This window comes from Phoca vitulina, unplaced genomic scaffold, assembly GCF_004348235.1.
Source record: "Phoca vitulina isolate PV1807 unplaced genomic scaffold, GSC_HSeal_1.0 scaffold4, whole genome shotgun sequence".
Lineage (NCBI taxonomy): Eukaryota > Metazoa > Chordata > Mammalia > Carnivora > Phocidae > Phoca > Phoca vitulina.
Genome location: NW_022589707.1, coordinates 20,461,241 through 20,472,954, shown reverse-complemented (window position 1 = coordinate 20,472,954; position 11,714 = coordinate 20,461,241). Strand labels below are relative to the sequence as shown.

Genomic DNA, 11,714 nt, shown 5'->3' with positions numbered 1-11,714 from the left:
TTTCCCCCCCCCCCCCCCCCCCCCCGCCGACTAAAGAATGTAGGGATGCGTGGGTGGCTCAGTCGGTTAAGCGTCTGCCTTCAGCTCAGGTCATGATCCCAGGGTCCTGGGATCTGTCCTGCATTGGGTTCCCTGTTCAGTGGGAAGCCTGCTTCTCCCTCTGCCTGCCGCTCCCCCTCCTCCCGACAAATAAATAAATAAAATCTTAAAAAAAAAAAAAAGAAGAAGAAAGAAAGAAAGAATGTAAGCTCCATGAAGGAAGGGATTTTGTTGGTTTTCTTCACTGCTCTAACCCCAGCACCTAAATTGGAATCTGGCATAAAGTGTGTGTTTAATTGATTATCCAATAAAAATAATATTAAAATGTTACAGAAAAATTACAAACATGAGAGAGAGAACAAGAGGAAGGGAGAGAGAGAAAAACACAATTCCACTACTTTTTGGTATTTAATTATACACTCCTTGTATTTTCTTCTCATCTCTTTGCTTTCAAAGAGGTTTATATATAGTTGTAATCATCATTCATCTCTTTACCTAAAATGTTTTATACAGCTGAATAATTCTCATCTCATTCGCCAAATTTGGCCATAGTGATTTGATGTCATTTCTAAAAATCAAACCCATTTTCATATTAAAAAAAAAGATGTGTGACCAGTAAGGCTACACAAGAGGTGTATGCCACAGTCCAAAGAAAACCAACAAACTCACCATTTCTAATTTCATAATCATCTTTCTCATCAGTATCATTGAAAAGAGTCATAGTTATTTTTGGAGGCAAAATACCATCATGAGTTAAGATCATAATAGCCAAAACATTCTTGCAAAAAAAAAAAAAAAAGTTGGAGGACTTTCACCTCCTGATTTCAACATGCACTACAAAGCTATAGCAATTAAAACAATGTAATATTGGCATAAAAAATAGACATATAGATCTACAGAACAGAAGTGACTCTCCTGAAACAAGCCCTTACATGTATGGCCAATTAATTTTCCACAAAGGCACCAACAAAATTCAATAGGGGAAAGTATATAGTCTTTTCCCAAAGACATGCTAAGCCAATCAGATATCTGTATGCAAAAAGATGAATTTAGACCCTTATATTACATATACGCAAATATAAGCTGAAATGGGTAACAGACCTAAAATACAAACACCTAAAACTGTAGAACTCTCAGAAAGAAAACATAGGAATGATAATCTCTGATCTTGGGTAAGGAAAAGATTTCTTAGCTGTAACACCAAGAGCTCAAGCAGTAAATGAAAAAAAAAATTGATAAATTGGTCTTCACTAAAATTAAAAGCATCCACACTTCAAAAGACACCAATAGACAATTCACAGAATGGAAGAAAATACCTGCAAATCATATACTTGCTAAAGTCCAGAATATATTCTAGAACTCTTACAGGCCACTAATAAGAAGACGACTCAATTTTAAATGAATGTAAGATTCCTTTCAAAAAACTTTTTATCAAAGTAGAAATGAACACATGAAATTATGCTCAACATCACTAGTTATGAGAGGAATGAAATTAAAACTGCAGGGAGATCTATTTCACGCCCACTAAAATGGCTATAACCAGAAAGACAAGCAGGAACAAATTAGGATGTGGAGAGACTGGAACTCACATCATTGCTGATGGGAACATAAGGTGGGGGCAGCCATTTTGGAAAATAGTTTGGCAATTTCTTGAAAAGTTAACTGTAAATATACCATATAACTCAGCAATTCCCCTGTCATGTATCTACCCGAGAGAAATGAAAACATATGGCTACACAAAGACTTGGCGCGTAAATGTTCACAGCATTATCTATAACAACCCAAACCTGGAAACAACCCAAATTTTCACCAACTGCTGAATGTAATAAACAAAATATGGTCTATTATACATGTATTAAGAAGTGTATATTTCTATGCATACACATTTTAACAGCTCTTTATCTATCTGTATGTTAAAATGATCTATCGATGAAGTCCTGCAAACTGTGTATATATTTTTCACACTCATAAGAATATGGACATATATATACATATATATATAATTTCATGTTAGCATCTCTTCAGTTTTCAGCCCAGACACAAATCTGGGTTCAAATTCTAGTTCCACCACTTTTTTAGCTCTGTGGCTGTGGGCTAGTTACTTAACCTCTCTGGGGCTGTACTAGTAAAATATGGAGGATAATATACCCCTGACAGGACTGTGGGATTAAATGAGATAAAATGTATAATCTGCTTAGCACTAATAAGCCAGACCCAGTATTGTTATCTGTCGTTGTGGAGATTTATTTGCAAGTCTAGCTGTTGACTAATACTCTTGGTTGAGGAGAAGGAAGCCATGTCGTGCAGTGGAGAAAGCCACTTCTGTCCTTCTAGCTGCCTGACTTCAGCGTTTTCACATAAACTCTCAGAGCCTCCATTGCCAAAATCTGTAAAGGAGGATAATCATCTCACAGGACTAGTTACGATTAGTGCCTTGTAAACTGCAAGATACAATAAAAGTTTAAGGTGCTGTATTAGCACGGCCTTCTGTTACCATCAATGCCACCCACAGTGTGTTTTTAGAAGAACCCGAATAACCACTCATAGAGTGATGTGTAGTCATTTCTCAACCTCTGAGATTATCATCAAAGAATCTTTTCATGGCCATGGTGGTGGTAGCGAATCATTTTCAAAATAAATTTTATTCTCCTGTTGCTTGAATATAAAGTGAGAACTGTGTTACTGCCTATCTGAAACACTCTCTGCCTGTCCTCATGAGCTATCAGGCTCAGCTAAATATGTCCCTGGCCAGTATGTTCATAATCCCCACTGGTTCTGAGACCTCCCTCCACCACCGATGTGACATTCTTTGTGTTCAAATGTCTAGCTGACGTCTGCTGCTTAAAACAGCCCATGCTTTCACCCCCTCTCTGCATTGTCACGGCCCTGTATCATCGCTCTTAAAAGGCCACTCCTAGCTCCGGTTGCTGACCAGCCTGCCCACTTGCCTCCCTGCCTGTTTCTGGCCGCCTTGAATGCCTGCTTCTTCAAGCTCCTTGTGGCTCTGACAAAGCAGGGACCATGTCTACCTTTGGCTACAGGAGAGGACTTAGCAAATATGAATCCATCGATGAGGATGAACTTCTCGCTTCCCTGTCAGCTGAGGAGCTGAAGGAGCTAGAGAGGGAGTTGGAAGACATTGAACCTGATCGCAGCCTTCCCGTGGGGCTAAGGCAAAAGAGTCTGACCGAGAAAACCCCCACGGGGACATTCAGCAGAGAGGCACTGATGGCCTATTGGGAAAAGGAGTCCCAAAAACTCTTGGAGAAGGAGAGGCTGGGGGAGTGTGGAAAGGTAGGCTCTCGGGTTTTTCCTTAGCTACTCCCACCCTCGGCCCCCCACCCCCAACTCGGGAAACCTGTTTTCCCTAACTTTTCAGTCCGCTTCACTTGTCTTTTCTCATAACCCATTTGCACCTGCTACAGAACAATTCCTCAGGCCACCCAGTGGATCATAATATGTAATAATTTTAGCTGGGATCTTTTGATTGACTTTAGTCAGTCAAGATGGGATTTTCTAGAGGAAAAAAACCCACAAGCAAGGTATGGGTTTAGATATATTGCCAAACATAAGTCTAATTTGAGCTGTGAGTTGCTAATGAGGCATGATATCTGTGACTATATATATATATATATATATATATATATAGCAGTTGAGTAAATTTATTTCTTTCTATAAAGACAGAAGTGGGTACTCTGGTTGCTTTGACTGTGATGGTGGCTACAGTAAACAAAATTCTTTTTTTCCAACACCAAGAAGTGAGCAGAGGTGGAAAGTCTGTGGGACTGGGAGCCAGGGGACCTTATTTCGAGTCCCTTTGCCGTCCCTAAGTTGTTAGACCTTGAACAGGTAGTCATCTCTGCAGGGTTCTTTTTTCCATCTGTCCCTCGAGGGAGTTGAATCAGGGTTTCTTTTGTAAATCAAGAACCCCTTTGAGATTTTGATAAATTACAGACCTTCTCCTTAAGATAATGTGTGCGTGCTTGTACATACGTACACAAACTTTTACATCGAATTTCAAAATGATAACACACATCCTGAAACCCACCTGAGGACCCAGGTTAAGCACGCTTGTGTAGATGACCCCTAAGATTCCTTCCAACTTTATAATGTTGATCCTGAGCCCTGGAAATGTTCTTCTATTAGAGCTCACATTAGAGCTTTTGTTTTCTGCCCAGTAAACAGTTACTTTGAATTTTAAGTTACTTTAAATTACTTTGAATTTGCCTAATAAGTCATTAACAGAAGAAAGTTCAAAAGTCTATGCCCTGGGAAAATAGTAATGGCAATAAAAATGTTAATGCAGTATAACAAAGTCCTGAATTTGTGGGAGAACACAGATCAGGAGCAACCGTTTCAAACCTCTGGGCTCCACTAGAATCATCTAAAATCAAGAGGGCCTGAAGCCAATGGCAGGACTTCCACAGTACTAATCTAGGCCCTGTTAGATGATCTCGATGATAGGGTGTGTGGGCCACATTCGTAGCAAGATATATGTGAGCCTTGTTCAAGTCAATCATCTCGGGAAGGGTCACTGGGATCAGGCCAGGGTCTGCCAAGGCCGCGGTGGCTTCCTACGCAGAGGGGCAGAAGGGGGGGTGCGTTGCAGAGTTGGGCTGGTCATTTCCTCTACAACCATGATTTTCAGGGGTCTTTTTCTTCCCCCCTGATGTGGGAACGTGTGTCAAAAGTCTGATAAGATATATAAAATACAACATTTCTATTATAGTCCTTAAAGAATTTCCTTGGTCAAAAGATGAAAATTGCCACCGAATATCCAGGACAGACAGCCATTGTAGCAGTAACCCAACAAAAGCATTTTCATGTCATGGTGCCTTGAGATCAGTGGGAAACCAAGGGCCCAGCCTGTTGTCAGCTATGAGGGAACCCATCCTGATTCTGCCAAAGGTTTTGCTGATCCCTGCCAATGGCTTATCAGCTCAATTAGAGAGGCTGCGTGTTGATGAACTTTGATTCCTTTCTCGGGAGTTAACTTTTCTCCCACTACACTTCCCCAGCTGACCAGCTGTCTCTGTAGTCACACGGAGTGCTGAGCAGAAGCCTGTGGGTAGAGGGTGTAAACCCATCCCCACCACAGGACAAAGCTCCAGGCAGCGGGCAAGTGGGTGGGGGCGGAGTGGCCGTGTAAGTGAAGAGCAGTGCAGAATGGACCAGAAGGAAATGGGAGGCTTGGTTATCAGGCTGTTGGCTCTGTAAAGGCTTATGAAATTCATGTTCAGTGCCTGTTGAATGACAGCCTCCGTTCACTTGGGTCCACACAAATTATGCTGCCTTAAGCTCCAAGGGGCCTTGGAGACCAGAGGGTCTACGGCTCCCCTAACTTGAGTATCTGCTGGGTATCAGGCATAGGTGCCAGTCAGGTCACTCACATTATTGCATTTAATTCTCACCTTCTGCACATGAGAACTGAGACCAGGAGAGCTTAAGAAATTCAGTTGAAATGAATAGCTTATAAGGAGAGCAGACATTCTAACCAAGGTCTGCTGGTGCCAAGACCACCATTCTCAAAATGTGGGTGCCCAACCCCTCAGCATCACCTGGGGATTTCTCAGAAGTGCTCATTCTAGGGCTCCCCCAGACCTCCTGGGAGTGGGGCCCAGCATTCTGCAGTCTCACAAGCCCCCCAGGTGATTATGACACACACTGCAGTTGAGGACCACTCAGCTAATACCGTAGTTTCTCTGAGACCTCTCAGAGCTTTAATGACTTGACTAAAGTCAACCAGCTCTTCAGGGATAGACCCAGACCCAGAACCAAAAGGCAACCCTCTTGCCTCCTTGTTTATGTAATGATGCCAGGGAGGTGATCAGGAGACATAGTTGGCCCCTTCTTCTTGCCTTATTTATTCCCTAAGAGTGCCAACATTTGCCTTCTCTAGACTCACCCCTCAGGCTTCACCCTATCCCCACCTTCCCACCCCCATTCTCACAACGTCCAGATAATACAGGAAGGAGGCAAAGATTTTTTTCGCATCCTCTCACCTCCCTCTCCAGACCCTTTCCTCCCTTCTGGTGTCCTTCTCTTAGATGTCCCCCACCTAGGGCAGCTAACCATCTCAGATTGTCTGGGGCTATCTAGGCTTAAGAACTGAAAATCCTGCATCCTGGGAAACCGCTCAGCCCCAGGCGAGCCAGGACAGTCACCACCCAGCCCAGGCCCTGTCCTGATCCTCAGTGGCTGGCAGCCAATGTCAGTGTAGGTCCATTCAGTCAACAAATCTTTATGGAGCCCCTACTACATGCTAAGCACTGTGCTAGGTGAACAAACCAGACATGATCCTTGTCCTCACCCAGCTAACAGTCTTTTGGGAAAAATGACAAATAAGTAATTAAAATAGGTACTTTACTGGGGGCACTACCATGCCATATATGGCAAGGATAATATAAGGGGACAATGCGAGGAGGTGTCAAAGAAGGTTTCCTGGAAGAAGTGTCATGTAGATATTACACGACGACTCACTGCTGGATAACAGTTTCAGATTTTGTCTCTCAGGCACATTTTGAGGGGAAAACATCTCTTGAAGATAGAGCCTAAAGGTCTTTTAAAAACCAAAGTGGATAAAATTTAATGGTGGCATGAAAGGCAGTATACCTTAGATTTTGAGACAGATCCCTTTCCTCCAAATACTGAAACAGCTAAAGCTTCACACAAACACACACGCACGCACATGCACACAGCATCCCCCTTCCTCCTGCTCCTAAAGAAGGGAGTAAATAAAGACCAGACAACCATCCCAGGAGTGGCTGACCCCTTCCCCAGGCCATCACTTGGTGCCTGCCACTCCAAACAAGTGGATAACTGGAGGCTGTTTTGTGGTAGCAACTGGGCAAACAAACCTGGAGACAGGCAGTGTTTTCCAAAGCTCATTCCACATGCCTCAGGCAGCAGGAGCCCTGGGGGTGAAAAAAAAGAAAGTTGCCAATGTAGAGGGAGTAACCAAGGCTTTGGGGACAGAGGAGGGCTTGGGGCTTCAAAAGAGACAAAAGAAAGGAGTAAAAAGATTGCATTAGGAGAAACTGGACTCTGTCAGCAATTTCCAGAAAAAAATTTTTTTTTTTAATCAGAAAAGATAGTAAGAAAAAAGAAAGGGGTCACTCGGCTTCTTAGTATAAAGTCTGGTAAGCAGGAAAGACAAAGATAGAATTGAGACTGTGTTTGCCCGAAAGTCTTTCATAACTGATACATGGTAAATAATTTAAGACCATCAGGCTGGGGCAATGGCTTGCTTCAAGATTTTTTACTGTCCTCTGCTGTTTCATGTTATGGTTAGACTCTAGTTAGTGCCGGGGCGATTATCTTTCCCACCCTGTGTCTTCTGCAGTCCATCTCCTTTAACCCTGCACTAGCATGACATTTCAAGTTGATTTGCAGCAAAGGGTGACCTGGATGCTTTTCTGTGGAGCTAGGTTTTGACCTGCTGCTTGCCATGAGCAAGCAGCCCTGCCCCCTTGGCTTCCCTTCCCCACAGCAGCCAAGGACAGCCGCAGGTATCGCGTGGTGTGGGGTCTCTGAGACCCTGTGCTGGGCTCTACCCCAGAGGTAGATGAATGTTGGAAAAACGAAGAACCCCCTGCCTCTGTCTACATGTACGCAAACCAGGGCATAGAGCACCTGGCAACTGTCACAGCTGCTACTGGAGGCAAATTGGAGGAAGACTTTTTGAACATTAAAAAAGGGAATCCATTAACATGTTGTGTATTTTTGCTGTCATTTCTTTATTTGAGGTGGCGAAATAAGGAAGGATAGAGGAGTGATTCTAGAAGGGAGGGTTGAATTTGCTACATTCAAAGTAGACAGGGAGTCAAGTAGTTCAGAACAAGTAGTTAAGAGAATGAAAAATGTACCAAGGGTTTTCCAAAGCTGAAGTTCCAACCCATTTTTCAAATTGGCAAAATGATAGTAAATTTTCTTAATATAATAAATAGAATTATGGATATTTATTCCGCAGAAAACAAAAGAAATGTTTGTTTAAAAAAAAACTGTTGAAAGTTATGCAATGAAATGTTAACCCTGGTTGCCCCAACTAGAGAGGTCAGAAGCAAGAGATGGACTTTTTCCTTACACGCTTTTGTATTATTTGCCATGTGTTATTTCCCTTTTTTTAGTTACTGAGATATAATTGACATATAACATTGTTTGGGTTTTAGATGTACAACATAATGATTTCATATATTGCAAAACCATGTGTGACTTTTGTAAATTAAAAAAAAATGTGCTTAAAAATGACCAACTTCATGATGATACCGTGCTCTTCAGGTTGCTGAAGAAGACAAAGAGGAGAGTGAGGAAGAGCTCATCTTCACTGAAACTAACAGTGAGGTTTCTGAGGAGGTGTATACAGAAGAGGAGGAGGAGGAAGAGGAGGAAGAGGAGGAGGAAGAGGAGGAAGAGGAAGGAACAACTGAAAACGAGAAAGGTATTAATGGAACTGTAAATTATGATGGCATCGATTCTGATAACTCTAAGCCAAAGACATTTAAAAGTCAAATAGAAAACATAAATTTGACCAATGGCCACAGTGGAAGGAACACAGAGTCACCGGCTGCCATTCACCCTTGCGGGAACCCTACAGTGATCGAGGATGCCTTGGAAAAGATCAGGAACAACGACCCTGACACCACAGAGGTCAACCTGAACAACATCGAGAACATCACGTCGCAGACCCTTGCCCGCTTCGCTGAGGCCCTCAAGGGCAACACGGCAGTGAAGACCTTCAGTCTGGCCAACACGCGCGCGGACGACAGCGCGGCCATGGCCATTGCGGAAATGCTCAAAGTCAACGAGCACATCACCAACATCAACGTGGAGTCCAACTTTATCACGGGCAAGGGGATCCTGGCCATCATGAGAGCTCTGCAGCACAACACGGTGGTCACGGAGCTGCGCTTCCACAACCAGAGGCACATCATGGGCAGCCAGGTGGAGATGGAGATCGTCAAGCTGCTCAGGGAGAACACCACGCTGCTGAGGTTGGGCTACCATTTTGAGCTCCCAGGACCAAGAATGAGCATGACAAGCCTCCTGACGAGAAACATGGATAAACAGAGGCAGAAGCGGATACAGGAGCAAAAACAGCAAGAGAGCTATGATGGAGGAGCCAATCTTAGGACCAAAGTCTGGCAAAGAGGAACACCTGGCTCTTCACCTTATGCATCTCCCAGGCACTCTCCCTGGTCATCCCCCAAACTCCCCAAGAAAGTCCAAACTGTGAGGAGCCGTCCTCCATCTCCTGTGGCTCCACCCCCTCCTCCTCCGCCACCACCCCCGCCGCTTCCCCCGCAAAGGCTGCCGCCTCCTCCTCCGCTAGCACCTCCTCCACTCCCAGAGAAAAAACTAATCACCCGAAACATCGCAGAAGTCATCAAACAACAGGAGAGTGCCCAGCGGGCATTACAAAATGGACAGAAGAAGAAAAAAGGGAAAAAGGTGAAGAAACAACCAAACAATATCCTAAAGGAAATTAAAAATTCCCTGAGGTCAGTGCAAGAAAAGAAAATGGAAGAGAGTTCCCGACCTTCTACCCCACTGAGATCAGCTCATGAGAATCTCATGGAAGCTATTCGGGGAAGCAGCATAAAACAGCTAAGGCGGGTAAGTAACCCAAGAGCAGATTTGGGGCACGGATGTAGTACGTGAGTGAGCCTCCACTGCACGATGGTACCGAAGTCACCTCTAAAAATGTTTATTAATGTTTAAAATGTTTTAGTATGCAAGAGCAAGCCTCCAAATTTGGAACACCAGGAGCAGGTCACCAGTGAGCACATTTCCATTTGAGACGTGTGCTGGGACCACCTTCTTAGCATCTCCGTTCTGGACGGACCAGGACTATTTTAAGACACTCCAACACTTAAAAATCCTGATTGCCTTAATAAGAAAATGGGGGAATATAATTTACATTCCAAAAAAGATTCATCACTTGTCAACATTTTTACCTGAGTTGCAAGTGATTTACAACCTCATTTATAATACAAAATTTGAATATCGAATAGCACACAGCAATAATCAATCTATATCCGAGTTTGTCTCAGAGAATACTGCTTAGAGACATACCCTACAGATATTTTTCACTTTATCATTTGTGTTGTTTTATTGAAAGAAAATCCCCTATTTTTATAGGTGGAAGTTCCAGAAGCTCTGCGATAAAAACATGATCTTTAGAAGAGGATGCAGAATCATTCAGTGGTATTAAATAAGACACATTGTGAGATGTTTCTAAAATACCTTTTTCGATTTGAAATGTTTCCTGACTTTAAAAATAGCCTCACCCATTAATTCCAAAAAGAATTTTAAGAAACAATTGGCATGTTTCTTCTGTAAATATGAAAATAAACTACTTTTTTTTTATGTTAATGAGATTTGTATTGGCAAGAAGCAGGTTATTTAAAGATGCTCTTTTATCTCTGGATGTGTTGATAACTCTGAGCTGTAATGAGTTAATGAAATGTGCTGTTATTTTTGTAATCCCAATAAATTTGAATTGAAGTTTTTTTTTTTTTTTTTTAAACAAACCAATTTTTGTGTGTGTGAGTTGATACATCTGCCAGGTATGTATGTAACATTGTCAAATATTAAAAATATGCATTCTCACCCAAAAAGGGCTTGGGTCCTTAGCATTTTCCTTTCTTTGCTTTTTCATGTCCAAGAAAATTCGATCAGAGCTCTTTCTAAAAAGTCTGAAATCAAAAATTTTCTTTTTAAAAAAAATTTTTAAAAGATTTTATTTATTTGATAGAGAGAGCACAAGCAGTGGGGAGGGGCAGAGACAGAGGGAGAAGCAGACTCCCCACTGAGCAGGGAGCCCAACGCAGGACTCCATCCCAGGACCCTGGGATCATGACCTGAGCTGAAGGCAGCCACCTAACAGACTGAGCCACCCAGGCGTCCTGAAATCAAAAATTTGCTTAAAAGTCTTCTTGGTAGTGAGATAAAAGCTCTAGAGAAGACCCCAAAGTGGCCGTTATCATAGTGGGTGCATTAACCTTAGACCTAGAATGTCAGCTGACACTCCCACATTCCCAAAAGGCTGATAGGTACCAAGAAGTCAACTCAATATTTACAACTATTTCTGGAAGAAAAAAAAAAAAAAAATGAAGGAAGGCTTCTTGGTAGAGGAAATAGTGTCAGGGGAATTCCTGGAAAATAAGCCCTGAATTCAGAGCTATCTTGTGGCTGATTACTAAAGATTCACAACTCTCAAGTTTCCCTTTGAACTGTCCTTAGATGAGCCTTAGTCCAGTGGGCCTCAGCCTTTTTGTGCCCTACACAAATGGAACATGGGCGTCCTTGACACACATCCCAGGACAAAGGCACATGTATTTCTGATCCCCAAATATCATTCAATCCCACCTCCCTCTCACTCAAGGAAGGTCTGAATTCAAAAAAGAGAAAGACATTTCCGAGATTACCTTCATCCCACTCCAGTGCTCCACTCCAACTTATGAAAGCTATAAATCTCTTCTAAAGTCCTTTGTATTAACTATGATTAGCAATGTTTCCTCTGTATCCTGCAGAGTCTAACAGTGGTCCTGGCAAGCTCTCTGGGCCACTCATTCAATGATTGTTTGCTCTACGTACAAAGCTTTGGATTATCTCCAATCAAGAGGATTATGTTTCACTAGGAAATTTGTCCAATAGTTCTTGGGTCTGTTTCTTTT

At 42.6% G+C, this 11,714-nt stretch overlaps 1 protein-coding gene across 2 annotated transcripts; it reads left to right on the top strand.

Moving 5' to 3' along the window:
* The first annotated feature begins 2,940 nt into the window (after positions 1–2,940).
* Positions 2,941–10,539, top strand: LMOD2 (leiomodin 2). Of its 2 annotated transcripts, XM_032401656.1 has the most exons (3): positions 2,941–3,333; positions 8,317–9,651; positions 10,177–10,539. In XM_032401656.1, the coding sequence occupies exons 1-3, from the start codon at positions 3,061–3,063 to the stop codon at positions 10,201–10,203; spliced, it is 1,635 nt and encodes a 544-aa protein (XP_032257547.1). In that variant the 5' UTR covers positions 2,941–3,060; the 3' UTR covers positions 10,204–10,539. The 2 variants fall into 2 exon arrangements, with proteins under 2 accessions (XP_032257547.1, XP_032257546.1); XM_032401655.1 differs by lacking the exon at positions 10,177–10,539 and having other exon boundaries at positions 8,317–9,994.
* Positions 10,540–11,714: the final 1,175 nt, after the last annotated feature.